Below are 23,694 nucleotides of genomic sequence, written 5' to 3'. Positions count from 1 at the left end.
TATTTCTGATTATTGTACTTCAGATGGTAGCGTGTTCCCCATCTCTTCTCTAGAGTTGCTATGGGCAGGAATATGAAACATTCATCTTCACACATGCTCCAGCTGCTTTGTTGTTCTACTTCTCAGTGGGGATTTACCCTTAGAGTTGCTTTTGTTTTGTGTTTGCTCTTCCAGTCTTCCCTAAGTCCCAAATTGGTGTGATTTCTCAGGCTGACTTAGGGACTTAGGTAGTCCTCATTTCCCTACCTCATTAACTGATGTGTAACAGTATTTCTCAAACCAAAGTCAAAGCTGGGATCTACTACGGACCTTAAAAAAAAGAAATTGCATATTCCTGGGCTCCACCCTGGAGGATCAGATTTAGAATTTCTAAAGTATAGCGCAAGAGTATGGCCTTTTACATTTTTCCCAATTAATTTTTGTGCAGCCTCTCGGCAAAGAGTGGTCTGAGAGGAACTGGAGGGGACGGTCTTTGCTTGAGGATGAGCATCTGGCAACAGAAACGACATATCAAGAACTGAGCTCCTTGTCCCCTCTGGGGTTTCGTGTTGTTAGTAGGTCAGCATCCACGGAGCCTCGCAGCCTGCAGCTCCCGTGGCCCATTTGCCTCCCCGGCCCGGCGGCGGAGGGCCTGGCAGGCTCAGCTGCCCTCCTGCCCAGGCTCTGGTGCAGTGGCCCTGGTCACGTCTCCCCGGCCCAGCCCTGGGGTCTGCAAGCACCTCTGCCCAGGGCCTGGGCGCGTGGGGCCCGCAGTCCCAAACCACTGTCCAGGTTTCTCCCGCCACCGACTTCTTATATTGCGGTCGCACCGCCTTAAAAAGAAACTTGCTGTCCCATGATCCCTAGCACACGTCCACTGCAATCTGGAGAGCGACCTGTTCTCTTCCCACGGTGTCCTTTCCTCACTGTCACTAAGCAGCCGCCCAGATCCTTTGGGCCGCAATCGCGTGGGGACTGCTGCACACTTGTGGGATTGGGATTGCACTTGAAGGTGTCTTTCCCCCCCGTGAGAGGGCAATCGAGGTGCTGCAAGGGCGCCCGAGCTAGCAGAGCTCGGGAGCACTTTCCCCCTGACAAAATCTAGGCCCTCATTTAAGACATCGGCCCCCCTTCTCCCCCATTTTTCAGTAGAAAAAGACAATTCTGTAGCATCTAGTAGCCAGCCGTGTGTGGCTATTTGCACAGAAAATACAGTAAGTAAATTTAAAATTTAAGTTCACTGTGGAACAGTCTGCTGGTCGCAGCTCCTGAACGCCTCAGGGGGACCCAGAGGTGCGTGAGGCTTAGGTCTTCTGCAGTGCAAGGGGACCCCCGCCCCGGGCTCGGCGTGCTCCCCAAGGCCGCCTGCAGTTCTGCGGCCCCACATTTGCTTCAGGCTGCCTCTGCTCCTCCACCTTGTCTGGATGTGTTTCTGGGTTTGACTCAGGCTTTCTCTGTCATTAATGTGCAAAGGTGCACTGCAGGGCCTGCGTGGTACACACACACACACACACACACACACACACACACACACACACACATACTCGGTTGAACTCCTTTGAGATGATGGCAGGTAAACACACACTTGAGTTAAATTCTTGGTTTTGAGATCATGGTGGATTCACCTGCAGCCATAAGCAGTGAGACAGAGATCCCAGGTGTGCTTCACCGTTTCCCTCAGTTGTAACATCTCGTACAACGGTTGTACACTCCCGCCGTGAGGGGGTTGATATGGATCTGTGCCATATACAGAGCCTTTCTATCATCTCATCACTCATGGTGCCCTTTTGTGGCCACACCTAGTTTCTTCCCACTTCCCCCATCCCCTCCTTAAGCCCTTTCAACTATTAATCCGTTAAGCATTTTTATGATTTTCTCATTTCAAAAATTGTTTCCTGGTTTTGTTTTTCTTTTCTTTTCTTTTTTTTTTAAGATTCTAATTAGTTGACATACAGGGCAGTATTGGTGTCGGGAGCAGAATTCAGTGGTTCATCACTTACATACAGCACCCAATGCTCATCCCAGCAAGTGCCCTCCTTAATCCCCATCAACTAGCATCCCCCGCCCCCGCCTACTTCCTCTCCATCAACCCTCAGTTTATTCTCTATCATCAAGAGTTCCTTATGGTTCATTTCCCCCTCTATTCCCCCCCCCCATATGTACATGTTTTGGTTCTTAAAGTCCACATATGAGTGAAATCATAGGGGATTTGTCTTCCTCTGACTGACTTATTTCACTTACCCTAATACACTCTAGCTCCAACCACGTTGTTGCAAACGGCAAGATTTCATCCTTTTTGATGGCTGAGTAATATTCCTGTGTATGTAAGTGTGTGCGTGTGTGTATGTAAGTGTGTATCCCACATCTTCTTTATCGCTATCATCAGTAGACGTTTGGGCTCTCTCCACAGTTTGGCCATTGTTGATAATGCTGCTATAAACATTGGGGAGCATGTACCCCTTCAAATCTGTATTTTTGTGTCCTTTGAGTAAATACCCAATAGTGCAATTGCTGGATCACAAGGTAGCTCTATTTTTAACTTTTTGAGGACCCTCCACAGTTTTCCAGGGTGGCTGCCCCAGTTTGCATTCCCACCAACAGTGTAAGAAGGTTCCCCTCTCTCCACATCCTCATCAACATCTGTTGTTTCCTGAGTTGTTCATTTTAGCCCTTCTGACAGGTGTGAGGTGGGATCTCATTGTGGTTTTGATTTGTATTTCCTTGATGATGAGTGATATTGAGCATCTTTTCATGTGTCTGTTGGCCATCTGGATGTCTCTTTGGAAAAAAGTCTGTTCACATCTTCTGCCCATTTCTTAACTGGATTATTTGTTTTTCGGGTAATGCGTTTAGGTTCTTTATAGATTTTGGATACTAACCGTTTATCAGATATGTTGTTTGCAAATATCTTCTCCCATTCCACAGGCTTCCTTTTAGTGTTGTTGAGCTTTTCCTTCATTGTGCAGAAGCTTTTTATTTTGATGAAGCCCCAATAGTTCATTTTTGCTTTTGTTTCCCTTGCCTCTGATGACGTGCCTAGTAAGACGTGCTATGGCTGAGGTCAAAGAGATTGCTGCCTGTTTTCTCCCCTAGGATTTTGATGGATTTTTGTCTCACATTTGGGTCTTTCATCCATTTTGAGTCTATTTTTGTGTAATGTGTAAGAAAGTGGTCCAGGTTCATTCTTCTGCATGTCACTGTCTAGTTTTCCCAACACCATATATTGAAGAGACTGTCCTATTTTCCATTGGATGTTATTTCCTGCTTTGTCAAAGATGAGTTGACCATACAGTTGTGGGTCCATTTCTGGGATCTCTATTCTGTTCTATTGACCTGCTTGACTGTTTTAGTGCCAGTACCATACTGTCTTGATGATTATGGCTTTGTAAGACAGCTTAAAATATGGAATCGTGATGGTTCCAGTTTTGTTTTTCTTTTTTAGAATTGCTTTGACTATTAGGAGTTCTTTTGTGATTCCATTCAAATTTTAGGATTGTTTGTTCTGACTCTGAAAAATGCTGGTGATATTTTGATAGGGATTGCATTAAATATGTAGATTTCTCTCGATAATATAAACATTTTAACAGTGCTTGTGCTTCCAATCCATGAATATGGAATGCTCTTCCATTTCTTTGTGTCCTCTTCAGTTTCTTTCAGAAGTGTTCTATAGTTTTCAGAGTACAACAAGCCTTTTATATCTTTAGTTAGGTTTATTCGTAGGTATATTATTGTTTTCGGTGAAATTGTAAGTGGGATCAATTTCTTGAATTCTTTTTCTGCTGCTTTGTTATTGGTGTATAGGAATGGAATGGATTTCTGCACATTGATGGAGGGTATGTAGCTATCTCCTCTGTTTTAGTGTTCTTATTGGTAATTTGTATCTTCTTTTTCAGAATTGCTAATGACTTGTCAATTTTATTGACTTTTTTCAAATAATCTTCTCTTTGAATCGTTGATTTGATTTTTTTAAATTGTTTTTGTTCCACGTTCTTCAAGAGCTTATATTATTATTTTTTTTTTTATGATAGTCACAGAGAGAGAGAGAGAGAGAGAGAGGCAGAGACATAGGCAGAGGGAGAAGCAGGCTCCATGCACCGGGAGCCTGATGTGGGACTCGATCCCGGGTCTCCAGGATCGCGCCCTGGGCCAAAGGCAGGTGCCAAACTGCTGCGCCACCCAGGGATCCCCAAGAGCTTATATTATTGATTTAAGACTTGTTGCCCTTTTTAATTTTTATTTATTTTATTTCTTCTTTCGTTTATTTAAAGTCTGTTTATTTTTTAGTATCTCTCTATCCAACATGTGGCTTGAATGCACAACCCTGAGATCAAGAGTCTCATGCTCTTCTGACTCAGTCAGCCAGGTGCCCCTTCCCTTTTTAATATATAAGCATTTGGCACTATATATATTTCCCACTCAGCACTTCCTTATCTGAATTCCACAAACTTTGATATGTTGAATTTTACATTTTCATTCAGAACTGAATAATTCTGAATGAAAACATATAATTTTCAAAATTTAATATATATAAAGTTAAAAAAACTTCTCTTGAAAAAAATTTTTTGGTCTACAGTTTATTTGGAGGTATGGAATTCAGTTTTCAAATGCTTGGAGAATTTCCTGTTACTGATTTTTAATTCATTGTGGTTGGAGAATACTATGATTTAATTCTTTAACTTTGTTGGGATTTGATTTATGGCACAGAATATCTCTGTATATGTCCTGGCGAGCACTTGAAAACCATGTGTAAGGGTATCTCAGTGACTTAGTAGGTTTGGCATCTGATTCTTGATTTTGGCTCAGGTCATGATCTCAGGATCCTGGGATCAAGCCCTGCATCAGGCTCCATGCTCAGTGAGGAGTCTGCTTGAGGATTCTCCTCTCCCTCTCTTCCACTCTCTGTCTCTTTCAAATAAATAAATAAATCTTAAACAAAGAAAATCATGAAAACAATATGTATTTGCTGTTGTTAGGTATAGTGTTTTTGTAAATGTAGATTAAATCCTGTTTGATGGTATTGTTGTTCTTCTCTATCCTTCTGATAATCTAATATGTTGATCAACTATTGAGAGACGGATGTTGAAGTCTCCAAGTTATAAATGTGGGTTTGTCTATTTCTGCTTTCAGTTATATTTGTTTTTGCTTTACGTATTTACAACTCTGTTATTTGGTTTATACACATTTAGGATTGCTGTGTCTTCCTGTTAGATTGATCCTTTTATTATTATCTAATGTCTTTTTCTATTCCTAGTAATTGTTTTTTGCTCTGAAGTTTACCATAACTTTTGTTAATATAGCTACTTCTGCTTTTCTTTGATAAATGTTTGCATGATCTATCTTTTCTCATCCTGTTTTCTTTAAACCTGCCTATATTGTTACGTTTGAAGTGAATCTCTTGTAGGTAGCATATAATCAAGTCATGTTCTAAATCTACTGTGTCAACCTCTTTTTATTGATATATTTAGACTATTTACATTATATAACTATTGCTATATCAAGACTCAAATCTATCATTATATCTCTAGTTCTCCATTTAGTTACTAATTTTTGTTTCTCCAGCAGTGGATGGGGTGCACTGCTTCATTATTATCAGATGGGCTTACAAGTTCAGGCTCCCCCTTTGTCCTCTACTGACACATGAAGAGGAAGGGGTCTTCATTACTGCTGCTCAGAGTGGAAGTACTGGCTCCTCAGTAGGGCTTCATTGACACCGCTCTTGATGGGAGGGATGGTAGTGACTCATCACTATTACTCATATGACTTTATGCTAGGGAAGTGCCTCTTTCATTACACAGTAGTGAAAGTCCTGATTTTTCAGTAGACGTCTTGTGACATCACCCAAGTGGTGAGGGGGTAAGGCGCCTCAGTACTCCTGGACTGAGAAAGTCCAGACTCTCTCTACAAAGTTTCCCTTACAGGAGGTGGGGGATTATTACTAACTTACAAAGATGTAAGTCCTGTCTCAACTCTGCCTTTTTTGATACCATCCCAGCAATGGGTGGGTATCTAATTATACTCATTAAGGGTGGGATTCTAAGGTCTCCACTCATCCTTTCCTGGAACCAAATTATTTTCTGTGGTGTAATGGTAATCATCAAAAAGTTTTCTTTCTTACTGGGCTGTTCCTCTCCTGATTATCTAGCTAGAGAGAACAAGATTTATTGAGGTTTTGTTTTGCTTTATTTTTGTCTGTACCCATTGGCATTCTTAGGTTGCCAGCTTCTTTACCTTCTAGACTGGGATATATGAGGTTAGGAAAATTTATGACTGCTTCATTTTCCCAGAAATAGAAGTCCCAGCTAAAATCTTTTAATAAACCTTTACTGTAACCTTGAGATTAGTATGCCTGACACTCAATAAATATTTGTTGAATGGTTTAATAAATAAATATAATACATATGTACTATTCATGGAGCCCAGAAGCCCAGGCCCTATATCCTAGTATTATGAATTTTTCTTTCATAGTAGTTATTATTTTATAATCATGTATTTGTATGATGTTTTTATTAATATCTTACATTCTAGTATATTAAAAATTTCATGAAGATTGAGTCCACATGTCATTTACTCATCTTTATATTAGTAGCATTTACCGTAATTATTTTGTCTGGCATATAGCATGTATTCAGTTAGGTTTTTGAATAGATTAAAAAATGAATAATTTGATAAATATACAAATAAAGTGCCTTTCAGGGTGCTTTTTTGAATGTTTGAGCTGTAATAGTTACTTCTCAGCCAACTTCCATAAAAAGAAAGCACTTATCTTTTCCATTAGGAGTGACCATTCCTCCCAACTCTTTAAATTATGTCAGACATGTATACATAATAGGAATATTTATTTGGCACGTGGGTAAATAGATAAGGCGACTTACAGCCAGAGGTTACCAGCCAAAGTCATTAGTCATCCCAGACCCACCTCAGTTGGTCACTTCAAGGAATAAGGAGTTTAGTGTGTTGGTACCCTCATAACCCATCTGTGGCATACTAAGTTTTATTGGTACAGTTGGAAATAAAGTTCATTGCCATTCTCAATTCTCAAAATTTCTATCTTTTCTTCCACAATCTTCTATTTCTTAGAATGACTGACAAAGAAGTATCAATCTTTTATTCAGGGAAAATCCTACCCTCATCCATAAGAGCATACTTTTATCTTGGTCAAGAAAATCACACCAGCTTATAATAATATAACATTATACTGATTTGTTTGATTTTAACATCACATGGAATAATAATAATGATATCCATGATGGCTAATATTTGTTTATCCCTATATAGATGCCAGGTGCCTGATCCATATGCCTTTAAAAATTATCTTATTTGATCCTCAGAGTAACTATTTAAAGTAATATTGCAATTCTCATATTAAAGATAGGAAATTGAGGTACTATCTCCATTTTACAGATGAAGATATTGCCTGAGATCATACATCTATTAAATGTAGATCCTGGATTTGAATCTGACTCTAGAGAGGCATTCTTATCTGTGATATTTACCTAGTTAAATGCCTAGGAATGAATGGAGAGAGGAATTTTATGTATGCATTGGTGTCTGTATGTGTGTAGGTTTGATAGCTGTATCTCTTCAGCAGAGATCAAGATCAGCCCTGAAATCTCAATCTGCACTCTTACCTCTGCAACAGACTTCCTGGCTTTGGTGTTTCAAAGAAAAATATACGTCCTTCCACCCCTGAAATGTAAGATTTACAGGCACAGTGCAGCTTAATTTAAATCATGAAATATAAGTACCTTTCCCTCACCTTTTGGATGAGAGTCTGTTAACTGTCCCCCTAACTATATCTAGTCTCTCCTTTGTTTGTAGTAACAAAGGTCTTGGCTCTGAACACAATTGTCCATTTAAAGGACATTGCACATGTCTTCTGAAGTTTATTTTTGGCCATTTGATTAGTTTTGGACAGTGGGTTGTGAAAGTATTCAATGTGTAGAATTTCTATTGCAAGCCACTAAAACAAAGGAAATGTCTATTGCAAGCCATCTCTCTTTCTCGTTTTTCTTTCTCACTAATTGAAATTTAGACATGGTAGTAGGAGCAGGAGCAGCCAACTTAGAACCTATGAGGGAAGTCTCATGTTGAAGAGGTAAGAACAGCAACATACAGAAAAGCTGGAACCAATAAAGACTGTAAATGTGAATCCTGATAAGTTAACACTGAATTACTATTTGAGAGAGAAGTATACATATTGTTTGTTTGTTTAAGCAGCTGTTTTGCAGTTAGTGTCAGCAGCTGAATTGAGCTTCTTGGGGTGGGTTCACAACCATTCATTATCTTGTTTCTCAGTGTAGAGAAAGATTTTTGGCTCAAACATAATCAATTAATATTACAGAGAAATCATTCGGCTAAGCTGAGCTGAATGGAAGTCAGTGGTTGCCTCAGAGTTTTTTCAACAATAATGGTTTATATAATAACAGGAGCTCTTCATGTTTTTATTTCCATCCAGAAGAAAGGAATAGTCTTCAGAAAGAGCGTAGTCACATTTCCTTTTTTATAGCACAGAAACTCATTTTTTTCTTACCTAATATCTGTTCTATTAAATATCAAAAAAATTTTGGAGGCTTAGCCACAATTCTTCATGCCTAGCACTAGTGTCTACTAGCTTACTTGTTTTCCTTCTTTACCATTTGTATGTGCCTTCAATTTCTAGTTACCTAGAAAGTAAACTTCTCAAAGAAAATGAATCTTTTGTTTTTGTCTATTTAGTTAGTTGGTTGGCTCTTTGTATCTTATTTTTTGGTATTGTTCTCTGAATTGTACGGGATCTCAGTGGATGATAGTTACTAATTAATAAGATTGAATACTGGAAATTCTTCAATACTATGCCTGTTAGCTCAATTAAGTATGAAACTTTCCTCATTGTTCTCAATACTTTATAAAATTATGAGGACAGTGAACTCTTTAACATAGTGATTTAATATTTAGAATAGACTTTAGAATTCTATTGCGTTTTATAATTTCTCAGTCTGACTCTTTTGAACATAAAATTTAAAAACATCATTCTTTTTTTTAATTGAATTCAATTAGCCAACATATAGTATATCAACTTCAGCTATAGTTTTCAACAATTCATCAGTTGCATGTAACACTCCGTAAAAAATGCCATTCTTAAAAAATGATACTGAAATTTTATCTGTTGCAGATTTATTTTAATGACAAAAGAAAAATAACTTGATCTCCAAAAATAAATTATATTAAGTCACATAACTATATAATGATGTTAATCAGTGTTTATTTTTAAAATTTTACAAAAAAGCAAAGGGGGAAAATAGAGAAAGAGAGAGAGACAAATCAAGAAACAGGCTCTTAATTATTCAGAACAAACTGATGGCTATCAGAGGGGAGGAGAGTCAGGTGGGGGTGGGGTGTAAGTCAAATGGGTGATGGGGATTAAGGAGGGCACTTATTGTGATGAGCCAGGGTAATATATGGATGGAAGTGTTGAACTACTATATTGTACATATGAAATGAATACAACACTGCATGTTAATTAACTGGAATTAAAATAAAAACTTAAAAAAATAAAATTTTTACTCATTGAATAAAACTATAGACATTTTGAGTAGGGACTTTATAATGCATATTGTACTTTACAGAAGGACTTGAATAAGTTTAATATATTTTGAAGACAATATAGATCTTTAATCTTCTCTCTTCACCTATCAGTTATTTTTTTTAATTCTTCAGTAAATCAGAAAACAGGGGAAGGGAAAGCAGGGCAAACAAAAAGAAAGAAAGAAAGAAAGAAAGAAAGAAAGAAAGAAAGAGAAGAGAAGAGAAGAAATCTGCAGTGTAAGTCATATACACCACTTTACAAATATAAGTGGCATGAGTTTCAACACTGCATTTCCACCAAATAGAGACATTGAATACTCTCCATATCTGATTATCAATGCACTTCTGGGAATCCAGGATCCCACTCTCTGTTACAAATGACTAGACATATTAAAAAGAGAATGCAAACACTGTGCAACTAATGCGAGATTGATGCGGTACAAATTTTTCACAAAGATAAAAGCATCACTCCCATATAAACATAAGATGAACACATGAAAGATTTTATTAAAATCACTAAATGAGAGAACCACATGTGCAAAAATACAATCAGAAATACTGAAATGAATTTTCCAATATTCAGACCTGATTATCATCCTTAAATATGTAGTGTTTAGGGCTATCTTTTCTATAAGGCATAGGTCAATTTTATGTATGGTGGAAAAATTTATTTTTATTTCAATGGAAAATAATCACTCATTATGATAGCTAAATATCACTTAAATTTCTGTCAATTTTCTCTAAGTCAATTAAATGTCATTCAAATCTGCATATCTCTATAGACTCAGACCATTTCTAAAAGGTCTACTAGATGATATTCAGCTCTCCACTAAAAGGACAACTATTATTCTTTTTTGCTCTTTACAAGTCTTGGACAAATTTTTTATTTCTCTTCTTTTAAGATTTTATTTATTTATTTGACAGAGAGAGAGAGAGCACACAAGCAAGGGGAGAGGCAGGCAGAGGGAGAAGGAGAAGCAGCCCCCACCCCCCATGGAGCAGGGAGCCTGATGTGGGGCTCAATCCTGGAACCCTGGGATTGTGACCTGAGCCAAAGGCAGACCTTAACCGACTGAGCCACCCAGGTGCCCCTTGGACAACTTTTTTTCTGACAAGCTTTAACAGAGTCTTGACATAATGGTGTATAGTAAAGGGTTAACTCTGCAGTCTTCAGATGTTCAAACTCTGCACAATCTAAAGAAAGGAAGGGTTGGCCTTTGGCTCCTTTGGAATATCCTGCCTGATAAGAGTTTATACTTAGGAACTTGGGCTATTATAGATAGCTTATGTTAATGATGTGACTTAGGGTAAACGCCAGTCACTGTTTTGCTGGGGTCCTGAGCCATGCCCTATTACTTTGACCTCTGAGGGGAGTCCTGAACATTGAGCAGTTAGGGTCAGTCACATGGAGACTCCATGCCTATTTGATTGACCTCTAATAAAATCCCTGGACACTGAGGCTCACATGAACTTCCTTCGCTGGCAATAATTTGTATATGCTGCCATCCACTAGTAGAATTAAATTTTGTTCATGTGATTCCATTGGGAGGAGACAACTGGAAACTTGTCTCCTGGACTCTGCCCTCTGTGCTTTTTTCCTTTGCTGATCTTAATCCGTATCATTGGTCTCTAATAAACTTTAGCTGTAAGTACAACAGCTTTGCTGAATTCCATGAGTCCTTCTAGTAAGTTGTCAAACCTGAAGGTGGACGTAAAGACCTCTGATATAGGGACGCCTGGGTGGCTCAGTGGTTGAGCGCCTGCCTTTGGCCCAGGGTGTGATCCTGGAGTCCTGGGATCGAGTCCCACATCAGGCTCCCTGCATGGAGCCTGCTTCTCCCTCTGCCTGTGTCTCTGCCTCTCTCTCAGTGTCTTTCATGAATAAATAAATAAAATCTTAAAAAAAAAGACCTCTGATATAAATGGATAGACTTCATTTTTGCTGGACATTCAGGCAGCTATTGAAGGAGGCTCTTAGAAGTGAGAAGTTGAGAAACTGAGCTTATTTTTTTCATGTTAATGTAGTGTTTATAGGAATGGCCGAATGTCCCAGACTTCAGTCACAGATTTCTGGAGTTGATCATGGAGGATGTTGTGTAGACTATTTAGGCAGTCTCTGTACATCTCCCCAACTGATATTCTCCAAGATGACTCTCCATTGAACTCACTCTCCCCTTCCCAGCTGGCCTCCCAAAAGATAGCTTGAAATTCTTCTATTCTATACTTTGAAGCATAAATTCTGTGACTTTCTTCTTTAGGACCTGGCTTTTACTTCTCTCAGTAAGAAACAGCTCTTATAAATCTAAAGATTTGACTTACAAAACTAATTTTTTTCCTGGTATGGCACAAAGTGTACATTTTGGAAATAAAAAATAGGACATTGGATTTTTTTCATCTTTGCAATTTAAAAAAAAATCCTATTTTTTTGCAACCAGACCGGCCATTCCTTTATGTCATGTGGTGAGTCTTCCTTGTCTACAATCTACTATATGATCATCTCCCATTATTTGATTCTTATATTCACATAAAAGGATTTTGGCAGTTGTGAAATACAGAAAAAACAACAACAAACCATTGTCCCCATCCAAGAAAATCTGTCTTTTCAGGACTATGATCTCCCCAATACTGCAATAGTCTTTGGATCTCAGAACTAAATAATGACTAAATCTCTTTCCTTGACTGGGGAAATAAACTTCATGTCTTGGCTTTTTCATGGTGGAAGAAATGCCGAGAAGAATCCAGTTACTGATGAGGTATTATTTCCTTAAGTTTACTACTCAGCTTTAGAACATTTTTACTTTTGCTTTTATAGAAATCACTGGTTGGCAAAGTCAAATGTTACTAGTGTGAAATGGCTGCCTTATTGTTCCTACAAAGATTTTTAGTTTCATGGCAAGTTTCATCCTAAATAGGCTCTATTGACTTTCCCCTGGAACACTCAAGGGAACACTTTTTGAGAGTCATGTTCCCATGTCACACAACTCTGAGGATGCCACTTACCTCCATGTAAGTTGAGCTATAAGTAGTTTTATCATGGGGAAAACCTATGCTGCAAGGAGTGGCCCAGAACGTATGTCAGTTGTTTGACAGATTGCTTTGTTAGAAAGGACAACTGTGACAGGTGTTTTGAAACATTTTAAGACTGTTTAAGACTTGATGTAGAAAATTAAGTTGGGGGGTGGGGTACCTGCCTGGCTCTGTTGGAAGAGCATGTGACTCTTGATCTCAGAGTTGTGAGTTTGAGCCCATGTTGGGTGTAGAGATTACTTAAGTAAATAAAACATAAGGGGAAAAAAAGGAATTGTTTACTGTATTATTCCAGTGGCTAAAAATAGTTCTAATGTGCATATCCTCCAGGACTGCATATTGAACTTACTAACATGCAGAGGTTTATAACAGTGAGAATTGCTCAAAAGTAGAGTAGTTTACCTTGAAATAATTGGAATTCAATCAGTGAAAGTGTTCAGATATGGTCCGGACAACTACTTGGTAGAGATACTCTACAGACTTAGTCATTGTAATAACGTCAAGAGGATAAGATGGCATGAAAGCTCCTGTCTGACAGTGAAACTCAGTGAGGCAAGAGATCACTAGAACTAGCTGCACTGTGCTTAGGGATGCAAATGAAACTGAAACTCATCCTATGGCTGTCATCCAGCTACACGAAGTTGTGATTGTTATCAAGTTAAGGGTTTTATGCCTCAATTCAGACAGATGCTCTCGGGGGAAAAAAAAAAGATGGGTTCAGGGAGTCTGTATTCTTCTTTATAACTAAGCCTTTGCAGCAAATTATCTTGATCTGAGGATTAAAAATCTTTAGAAATATTAAATAAATAAATAAATAAATAAATAAATAAATAAATATCAACCAAGGAGGCTTAAAACAAGTTAAGTCATAGTGTGGGACTGGGCTGGAAGTGATTCATACCTGGCATGCCATCTTCAACTAATGCACAGTCACCTGGAACTTCATGTTGAGGAGGGTTATTAGACCTCACGTGGATACAGCTGGAAATGTGCCATGGGTGATTAATGCTCAGAAGGGAAAATTCTATATCTAGAATATAGTCTAGATATCTGCCATCTCTCTCATGCAGAATACTTGGCACTCTAGTTAGATAGAACTCTTGGCATTCATCTCCTAGGGCACTTCACCTGCTCACGGCTTTGGACCTTTGCTTTGTAGGTTCAAAAACTCAAAGCATCCAGGGTCAATTTGGTTCAAGCACTGCCTCATAAAATAAAAGATTATAATGTACAAATTAGAATGCCAATGTAATAATTTTCAATTAGGACAATTACTGTCAAGTTGATTAAAATTCCTGTGTTTTTTAGTCAGGGCATTCAGGCTGCTGGTGACATTGAGATAGATGAGTTAATAATACTGCATAAGACTTAGTGGATTAGTTTATAACTTTCTTTTTCCAGTGTGTTCAAATTTCATCCTAACTTTCTAACTTCCTAGGTCTACATCCTGGCTCCTTGCACTGACTATGGTCTTACATATGTACTCAATGGTTTAGGACAAACTATCTTGGTGAAGGTCCAATTTCTTTTGTTTTCCCAATCCATTATGGACTGGTACTTTAATAAAATGCAATATAAATGAATTATTGTAAAAATGATATTAAAAAATGAAAGACATACAAAATACAAGCATATTCTTTACTATTTAATTCTGTTGACATAAAATGACTTCAAAATTCTTTAAAAAGTTTCTAAAACTTTATTATCTAAATCATATTTCATAAGCAGAATACTTAATGAGGTACTCAATGCTAATGAACTTAAGGAGAATTTATAATACATTGTAGCTTAATTTTTATGCATTTGATGAACACATTATAGTGCATTGGAGCCCATGTATAATCAATTCAATCAGTATATTTATATTCATTAAATGAGATGAAGAGAACAGGTTTATTATTTTAAATGGCTACAGAGGTCTGTCGTAGCTATATTTAATATCTAGGATATAAAGCAAAGGTAATTAAATTAAAATATATACAACATACTTGAAACCAACTTCTTCGTAAATTATAAGCCAGTTCTCAATGCAACATTGTTTATGTAAAAAAAATTACAATACTATTTATGATATCATTTTGAGGGTTAAAAATGGGTAAAATGTGGGGATAATTGGTCAATAGCAGTGTCAGGAGATGTAGAATCACTGATTTGTTTCATCATCATAGGGAAATATTTCATCGATGTGTAGGAGGGATATTCATTTCATATATACACATCCCAAATCCCTTTGCTCTGATAATTGTTAGAGTCACAATGATGACTTCTATCCTAATACCCAACTTGCAAACTCTCATTACAGTTTTATTGAATCTCTTAAATTGCTCTGCCATTAAACAAGCATCAAGTTTTTCGCTAGCATAGGAAACTATGCATTTTTGTTCCTCAGCCACTAAAACTTATTTAGTGTTCATTTAAATGCCACACACACTCACACAGAGTGGTTGAAAAATGGACATTTTCTGGTTTCTGGCCTCACTATTATTTTAATCTGCTATATTGGCTCTCAGGTTTCAGCCTTTCCAACCTATTGTGGTTTTCATTGCTTTTCCATGTATATACTTATTTTTTTAAAAAGATTTATTTATTTACTTTTAGAGAGAGAGAGAGAGAGAGCACAAATGGAGCAGTGGCAGAGGGAGAGGAAGAGAGAGAATCTCAAGCAAACTCTTCCCCCAACACACACACTGAGTGTGGACCCCGATGCAGGACTTGATCTCACAACCCTAAGATCATGACCTTAGCCAAAACCAAGAGTTGGATGCTTGACCACTGCACCACCCAGGCATCCCTCCATGTTTATTCTTTTTAAGACTCACCAACATTTACTAGCGTATTCCTGCTTTTAAGCTTGACTTCCTGCATAGCACTTAAATTCCCTCTTCATAAGAAGAACCCTATATTTTTATAGGTGAGAGGGAGTACACCTTAATTTTTCTTAGTGTGGCTATCATTTTCCTTATTACCTGATGCCCATGTTTTGCCCTCTTTATATTGATATTTTGGCAATGGCTTAAGAGAATTTGTATGACCTTGCAATATCATTTCCTGTCAACGTTCAGATTTCTCTGTGGCATATGCAATGTAAACTGGTAGGATCCAACCCTAGTAAAATTATGTTTGTTTTTTCATGCCTATTTATTTCCACACTGCTATTCTACTATCATGCTCATCTATTTTTAGACATATTCTTCATATAGTGGGAATAACTTTGCTCTGCAGGGGATAGAGACAGTCTTTTTATGGAATACAAGGCATGAAAATGTCTCTTACAGCCATAGGTCACTTCAAGTTTTAATGCCTATGGTAAACTACCTAGAGATTCATTTGGAAAATTGAACTTATCACCTAATGGTCTCTGAATGCCTTATCAAGCACCAAGTCTAGGGACAGCATTGCTAGTAAGATTATTTCACACTTACCTGTTTCCTTTGTGGGAATGCGTCTTGGTAGTTTACACAATCCTAAAGCAAAGAAAGAGTAATCACACCTGTGTATGAGGAGCAAAGACACATCTTCACTGGCAATCCCAACCTGACATGGCTCTACATACATTATCATACAATATCAATCAAATTTGTACATGTGATTTCTTAGCTCTTCTACACCTAGCTCAGATTATCTCAAGAGTGCTACCCTTAAGCTCGGCAATATAAAAATGGTAAACTTAATGGTAAAGTGGGAAACTCAACAAGTAAGGGATTCAGATTATAGAATTACCCATTCTAATATGCCCTGTCTAGCTAATCTTGTATATGCTTGTACATTTGCTATTAAACATACCAAATGAGGGCAGCTCCGATGGTGCAGTGGTTTAGCGCTGCCTGCAGCCCAGGGTGTGATCCTGGGGATCCGGGATCGAGTCCCCCTTCAGGCTCCCTGCTTGGTGTCTGCTTCTCCTTTTGCCTGAGTCTCTGCCTCTCTCTCTCTGTGTCTCTCATAAAAAAATAAAATCTTTAATAAAAAAATAAAAAATCTTTTAAAAAAACATACCAAATGAAAACATAACTCATGCAAAAGCTTTGGTTGACTAAGCCTTCTACTACATTCACAATAATTTATTGTCATTTTACAGTAAAACTAATTCAACATATAATATTTCATATATTCATATAGTTCATATATCAACATAAAAAATTCAACACTTTATATATTTCATATATTCAACATATAATAATTCAACATAGAATTCAACATTCACTAAGGCTCTATCTACTAAGTGGCAAAAACTGTATTGCTGGTTGTGTGTAATGTGAGGATGGGTATAAATATAGTTAAGAGATACCTCTAGAAATTCATGATAAATTTTAAAATAGACATAATATTAATAGGTAGAAAATGATATCCCGATAACAGACTGTGTTAATAATCACACAAGGGCTATTATGGAGATACATGCAAACTGCTTTAGAGAACAGAGGGGAGAATTAATTCTCACATAGGTGTAGGAATCAAGAAAGACTTCAGGGCAGCCTGGGTGGCTCAGCGGTTTAGTGCCTCTTTCAGCCCAGGGCCTGATCTTGGAGACCGGGGATCGAGTCCCACATCGGGCTCCCTGCATGGAGCCTGCTTCTCCCTCTGCCTGTGTCTCTGCCTCTCTCTCTCTCTCTCTCTCTCTGTGTCTCTCATGAATAAATAAATAAAGTTAAAAAAAAAAGACTTCAAAGAAGATGATGGATATGAGCTGAATCTTTAGGATTGGCTGAACTTTGAGTGGTGTGGGGGTAAGGGGGGAAGTGAGTGGCCTGGTAGGGCAGGGGAAGGAAGTGGGGGAATGGAGGGAATGGGTACATCTTGAGTAAAGAGAAAAACAGCCTCTAAACAACATAATTTTTTAACTTTTTATAGGAAATGGAAGAAAATCAATTGTTTTGACTGTTCCAATGTGATCATAGCATTGCTCGTATGGATTGTCAAATAAGGGATGAGCTCATAAAAGGATATTAATGTGTCATTTTTATTGAGCAAAGTAGCATTACAGAAAAGGTGATTTCAAAGGCACATGGCTCTTTCATTACAGCCTTCAGGGGCAATGTTTGATCACTGAAAACAGGCTGCTTTGTTCCAGCTTTCTCTGATGTTTGGCATTATCCCGAATACATATGCTCTGACTTGGAAAGAATCGGTCTATAAAGATTTAATAGATTCGAGATTTGCATATTCAAAATACATGTCATGGTTAAAATGAAATGAAAACGATATTAAAATCTACATCTGTATTATACATAAACATGGTGTTCGGGCATATCTCAGCAAATTTTTAAAAGGCAATTACATATGTTATATTTGCTTATTCTGAGATCATGAAAGTTGGCTATTTTAAAAATTAACCATTTTATATTTTCACTGAGGAAAAAATATATTGTAGGAGACATTATGTTGGTGATAGCGAAGGAAACCCTTCAAGTTTCAAGGATTTGAGATTTACTGTATGTTCTTGTCACCTTTCATGGACCTAGTGTTTGAGTCAGTGACCACTTTGTTCATTAAAAATGAATTAACAGCATTGGGGCGCCTGGGAGGCTCAGTGGTTGAGCATCTGCCTTCGGCTCAGGGCGTGATCCCAGGGTCCTGGGATCGAGTCCCACATGGGCTCCCTGCAGGGAGCCTACTTCTCCCTCTGCCTGTGTCTCTGCTTCTCTCTGTGTCTCTCATGAATAAATAAATAAAACCTTTAAAAAATGAATTAACAGCATTCTTGGTTTAGAAAAAATAAAAAGTCACAAATAATTAAGGATAAATGTAAAAGATTAGTATTTGCATGAGGTTCTTTTCCTTATATGGCTGAAAGAAGTGACTTCTTCTTCTTTTTTTTTTTTTTCAAAAGGAGGAATTCTTGGAAGGAGACCTAAGAGTCAAAAGCTTTTCATGTGGTGACTAAAACTCACAGAATTATCTCTTCATAGAATCCTCTGACTTCTACTCCTGTAAACTGACATGTAATCTCACATACATTCATCTTTTAATTTTGAATTCCAATGGAACCTTTGAGGGAAAGGCAGGAATCCAAGACAGTCAGTTTGATGTATGTTGCTCTCATTGCGTTGAAATTAAGCCTGATGGGCTTCAGCTAATAATATTCTACTTCATGTGACAAAGAAATAGCTTACCATGTCACTTCCCTACTTAAAATCTTACCTTTTCCCCATCCCTACTTATAACATCTTCCGCCTCAATGACACTAAATGCTTTTGTATGGCATGTCCTTCCCTTTCTGGGTAGTTTTGCAACAGTCTCAGGACAAAGACATTTTCAGTTATACATTTGTGGCCCAGATCACTGCTTCGCAAATGCTACTGTATTTATGTGTCGTCTGGAGATTTTGTTAAAAATGTGGATTCTCATTCAGCAGATCTGGGGTCTGGCCAAGATTCTAACATGCTCCCAGGTGAAACAGTAGACCACACTTTGGATAGCAAGCACCCATACGTCCTCTCGTTAAATTGGTATTAGTTCCTGGATCACGATGACTGAAAATTTAGATTCTGACTTTGAGGTTGCATCAGACTTTGACCTTTTTATTTATTGGTAATCTCGTAAAGATGCAGTGTGATCTGGACTTCCTTTCCTTTTCTAGTCTCCTTTTTTATCCCATTCCTACTTTACATTCGAGGTATAACAAACGACTTGAAATTTCCAGGATGTATCAGGCTCTTTCACATCTTGGTACCTTTTCAAATACTATTTCCTCTGCCTGTCTCAACATCTTGTGTTGCTTCCTTTAAAACTAAGCTCAGCTAGGGGTACCTGGGTGGTGCAGTCGGTTAAGCATCTGACTCTTGGTTTCAGCTCAGGTAGTGATCTAAGGGTCATGGGATCGCCCATGCACCCAGCCCACAGCGGGCTCCACTCTGGGTACAGAGTCTGCTTGAGATTTTCTCTCCCTCTCCTTCTGCACCCACCTCCACCTCGCATGCTCTCTCTCTTTCTCAAATAAATAAATAAATCTTAAAAAAAAAAAAACTCAGCTCAGCTGTAGTCTCCTCCAGTAATCCTTCCCTAGTCTCTTTACCCTGTAATTAAATACTTCCCATAGTCTCCTACAATGCCCTGTATTTCCTAGGTTATAACTTTTTTATAATCTATTGTAGTGTATGCGTACTTATGTGCTTGCTTCAAGACAGGGCTCCTTGGGAGGAAGAGATTATGCACTTTATCTCTGTTACCTACTGCCAGTAACAATGCCTGAAACATAGTAGGTTTCCATTAAAGTTTGCTGACTGAATGAGGAAGGACAGTTGATGTGTTGTAGTTATGCAATAACATAATGCAGTATTTTCTTTCATGAAGTTTGAATTGTGGGTAATAAAAACTAGAGTCATAAAAAGTTAAATACAGGATGAAATAATACTGAAGATATAAAACGTTAGTACATGATTAATTGCCAAATGAGGATCATAGAAAATAACTCTTCTAAGTTCATTGGAAGAAAATGGCACTACAGATTTATTACTATGTCTTTAATATCCCGGTTGTTCCACAAAAGGTTTGAGATAGCTGACAGCACTATGTATGGGAGCTCATAAAAGACATAAACACATATAGAGTTGAGGGAATAGTATTAGAAAAGAAGGGAGCTATGGAAGTACATACCCAGAACTGGAGGAGTGGATATACTAGCATATTTACAAAAAATGGTCCTCATTAAATAGTGGGCAGTAAGGATGGTGTGCTGGACTTCCATTCCCACTCTCCATCTTAGAGGCTGACTTCTGTGGTGGCATCCGCAGCTCCCTCGTCCTCTGGCTTCTGGCTGAATTTGGCCAAAGGAGGATACCCTGGCAGAGGATCAAGCGGAGGGAGAGGGGTGAGGTCAGGATACTTATTTTCTTGTGCTACCTAGAACTGACTGTGCCTCTGTGTAAATTGCCCCTTTGTTAAAATCTCCTTAAATTATTCTAATTTGAGTGTGGCCCCTGCTCCCTGTTGACACTCTGATATAATCATGGAGTTGTTTAATGCTAGATTGGATGCCAGGCTTAATAACTTTTATGATATAACCATTAATGCTACAAAAATCTTTTATGTATCAGGTAAGAGTCTATGAGGAAGGGGTTCAATAGAGAAGAATTCGGAAAGCAAACTTACCTGAAATCTCATATTTCTATTGTTCACATCTTAGTGTGGTAAAGAGGATATATATCATATTTGAGGTAGGGAAAAATGGATATGTTTAAATCTCCAGTTTTGTAATTATTTTTTTACATCAGCCTTTCATTTACTGTTCAGTTGTAAAGTAATAATATCTTAGAAGTGTAGTTTTGGGGTTGTTCCGTTTTTACTTGGGGGTAGAGCATCCAGAGTTTTGGCCTCTCTTCTTTACTGTTGCTCATTTTCTGGTTATTTCACTGCTCACTCTTCTTCCATCAGGAGATACATAAGGAAAATAAAGGGATGAAGCTTAGCTTTCGTGTCTATGATAAGAGGTTTATTAGGAAAGAGATTGAAATTCTGAACTAAAATGAAGATTTTCAGTTTATCTGGGCTGGTCTGCCCCCTATTGCCATAAAGATACCAAGAGATGTTTCCAACTTGTCAAAAATCAAGAGATAAAATGGACAGAAAGTCTTATATTTATGATGATGAAGAGAAAGAGGTTTAATAAATAGATGTGATGCTCTTAATATAAGGCCCTGGTGTATGGACTCTGATTTTGGATCTTGGATTGTATTACAACCTTGTTTGCAATACATACTTAGATTATTGTTGACTCATATGGGCCTAATTCTGTGACCCAGCAAAAATAGATCATAAATCCCAGCCATGGAAGACATGTTTGTAGTCTGACCTTGGAATGATGAGCTAAAGGTGCTGAGGAAACCATAAATCTAATTTACAATAATAACAAAAATAAGGTTGTTTATACTTTGCCCAGTGGATGGAGTGAAAATCTAATTTTTTTCTTGGTACATGCTGTACCTTTTGCCAAGTTTGATTAAATTTCTGTTTAGTAGGTAGCTAGAAGAGGAACTGAATAAAAACACTTTATATGAGGCTTCAGACTCCTACTTTGTTCTTTCTTATTAACTTCTCTTTTAAAAAGCTGTTTTAACTCTTTCTTTTTTTTTAAGGTTCCATTTATGAAATGTTTGGAAATGAATGCTGTTTATCAACAGGAGAAGTGATTAAAATTACTGGTCTCAAAATTAAGAAGATCATAGCTGAAATTTGTGAGCACATTGAGGGTTGTGAGTCTCTACAACCATTTGAGCTGCCTATGAATTTTCCAGGTACTGTATATTGCAACCATTTCACATTTGTAAAACTATTGTTAATATACATCTATACAATTGAAAATAATAAAAAAAGTGGTAGCTTTTTTTCACTCTAGGGTAATGGGTGAAAAAAATTAGAATTCTTTATATATATTTTTTACATCTACAGTATTATATGAGTTTCAGATGTGCAATATAGTGATTTAACAGTTCCATACATTACTCAGTGCTCCTCTTGACAGGTGTCCTCTTAATCCCCTTCACCTATTTCATCCATCCCCCCACCCCTACCTCCCCTCTGGTAACTATCAGTCTTATTCTCTATAGTTAAGAGTCTGTTTTTTGCTTTTTCTCTTATTTCTTTGTTTCACTTGTTTTATTTTTTAAATTCCACATATGAGTGAAATCATATAGTATTTGCCTTTCTTTGACTTATTTCACTTAGCATAATAATTTCTATATCCATCCATGCTGTTGCAAATGGTAAAATATCATCCTTTTTATGGCTGAATAATATTCAAATACAAATTTATATATATATATATATATATATATATATATATATATATATCCCAGTATATGTACACTACATCTTATTTATCCATTTATCAATCAATAGACACTGGGGCTGATTCCATAGTTCCATAGTTTGGTTATTGTAAATAATACTTCAGTAAACATAAGGGGTGCATGCATTTTTTGGAATTGGTATTTTTGTATTCTTTAGATAAATACAGTAGTGGAATTCCTGGATCACGTGGAAGTTCTATTTTTAATTTTTTGAGGGAACTCCATACTGTTTTCCACAGTGGCTGCATTAATTCACATTCCCACCAATATTGCAGGAGGGTTCGTTTTTCTCCACATTAGTGATTTTAATGACCAATAGAAGACAAATATTTTCTCTCCTTTTAATAAATATCCCTTACTTAGAACTTACTGGCAAATACTGTTAGCGAATACTTAATGAGTTCTAACTGTATGCATTACTTGTTATTCTAGTGAAAATGGAGAAATCAAAGATATTTTCTAAAATTATGTAGGACTAATAGCTCTTAAAAATATATAAGCTCTTTGTTTCTATTGCAAATATTTTAGCTCCCTGGATAATTGCTAAACTTCACAGTCTAATCTTATTGACATGTCTTGTTGTTCTTCTTTGTCTAGTTAATTCTACTCACCCTTCCAAAAATAGCTCAAATATCATAGCTTAATATCTTCTGGAATACTTTTGCTGATGCCCTAACCTACTCTAGATATCTCTTTTTTATGTTCCCATAATAACTTGATCACCAATAGCACGTACCTTATTGGGTAGTCATTTTCTTATTTGTCTTATTCTCTAGACCAGGGGTTGGCAAATGTTTTTTTTAAAAGACACAGATAGTAAATATTTTAGACTTTGTCACCAGATGATTGCTGTCACAGCCGTTTCACTCTGATGCTATAACATGAAGGATGCTATAGATGGTACATAAACCGATGAACATGGCTGTGGTTCAATAAACATGTATCTACAAAAATAGGTGGCCAGCAGAATTTGGCCTGTGAACTATAGTTTGGTGACTTCTCCTAAGATTAAATTTTTTGACATGTGAAGTATAACATATATGACTTTGTATATCTAGTATCAAGCACTTATTCAGTAGTCATTTATTTGAATGGATGATTGAGTGAATAAATGGTTAGTGGAGGAGAAAAGTCTAGTAAACACTTACAGTATGATGTGATTCATGGTGTGACTGTAATATGCATGGGTTCCTGAAGAAGAAGCAGGGGGAGGAGGAGCAGCAGGAGGAGGAGGAGAAACATGCATGGGTTCCATGAGAGTCTTGATAAGGAATATCTAACTCTAGTTGGTCATGTTTCAGAACATGGCTTGGGAGTCATTATTTATATTTGAATTCCA

General features: G+C 37.4%; 1 protein-coding gene across 1 annotated transcript in view; it reads left to right on the top strand.

The window, feature by feature from the left end:
* Positions 1 to 23,694, top strand: part of THEMIS (thymocyte selection associated) — a 176,827-nt gene that overhangs the window by 24,107 nt on the left and 129,026 nt on the right. The window contains exon 2 of the mRNA XM_025422985.3: positions 21,642 to 21,800. Within this exon, the coding sequence (XP_025278770.1) occupies positions 21,642 to 21,800 (159 nt within the window). The remainder of the gene's footprint in view (positions 1 to 21,641; positions 21,801 to 23,694) is intronic.

This window comes from Canis lupus, chromosome 1, assembly GCF_003254725.2.
Source record: "Canis lupus dingo isolate Sandy chromosome 1, ASM325472v2, whole genome shotgun sequence".
NCBI lineage: Eukaryota > Metazoa > Chordata > Mammalia > Carnivora > Canidae > Canis > Canis lupus.
This window is presented reverse-complemented; position numbering and strand designations above follow the sequence as displayed.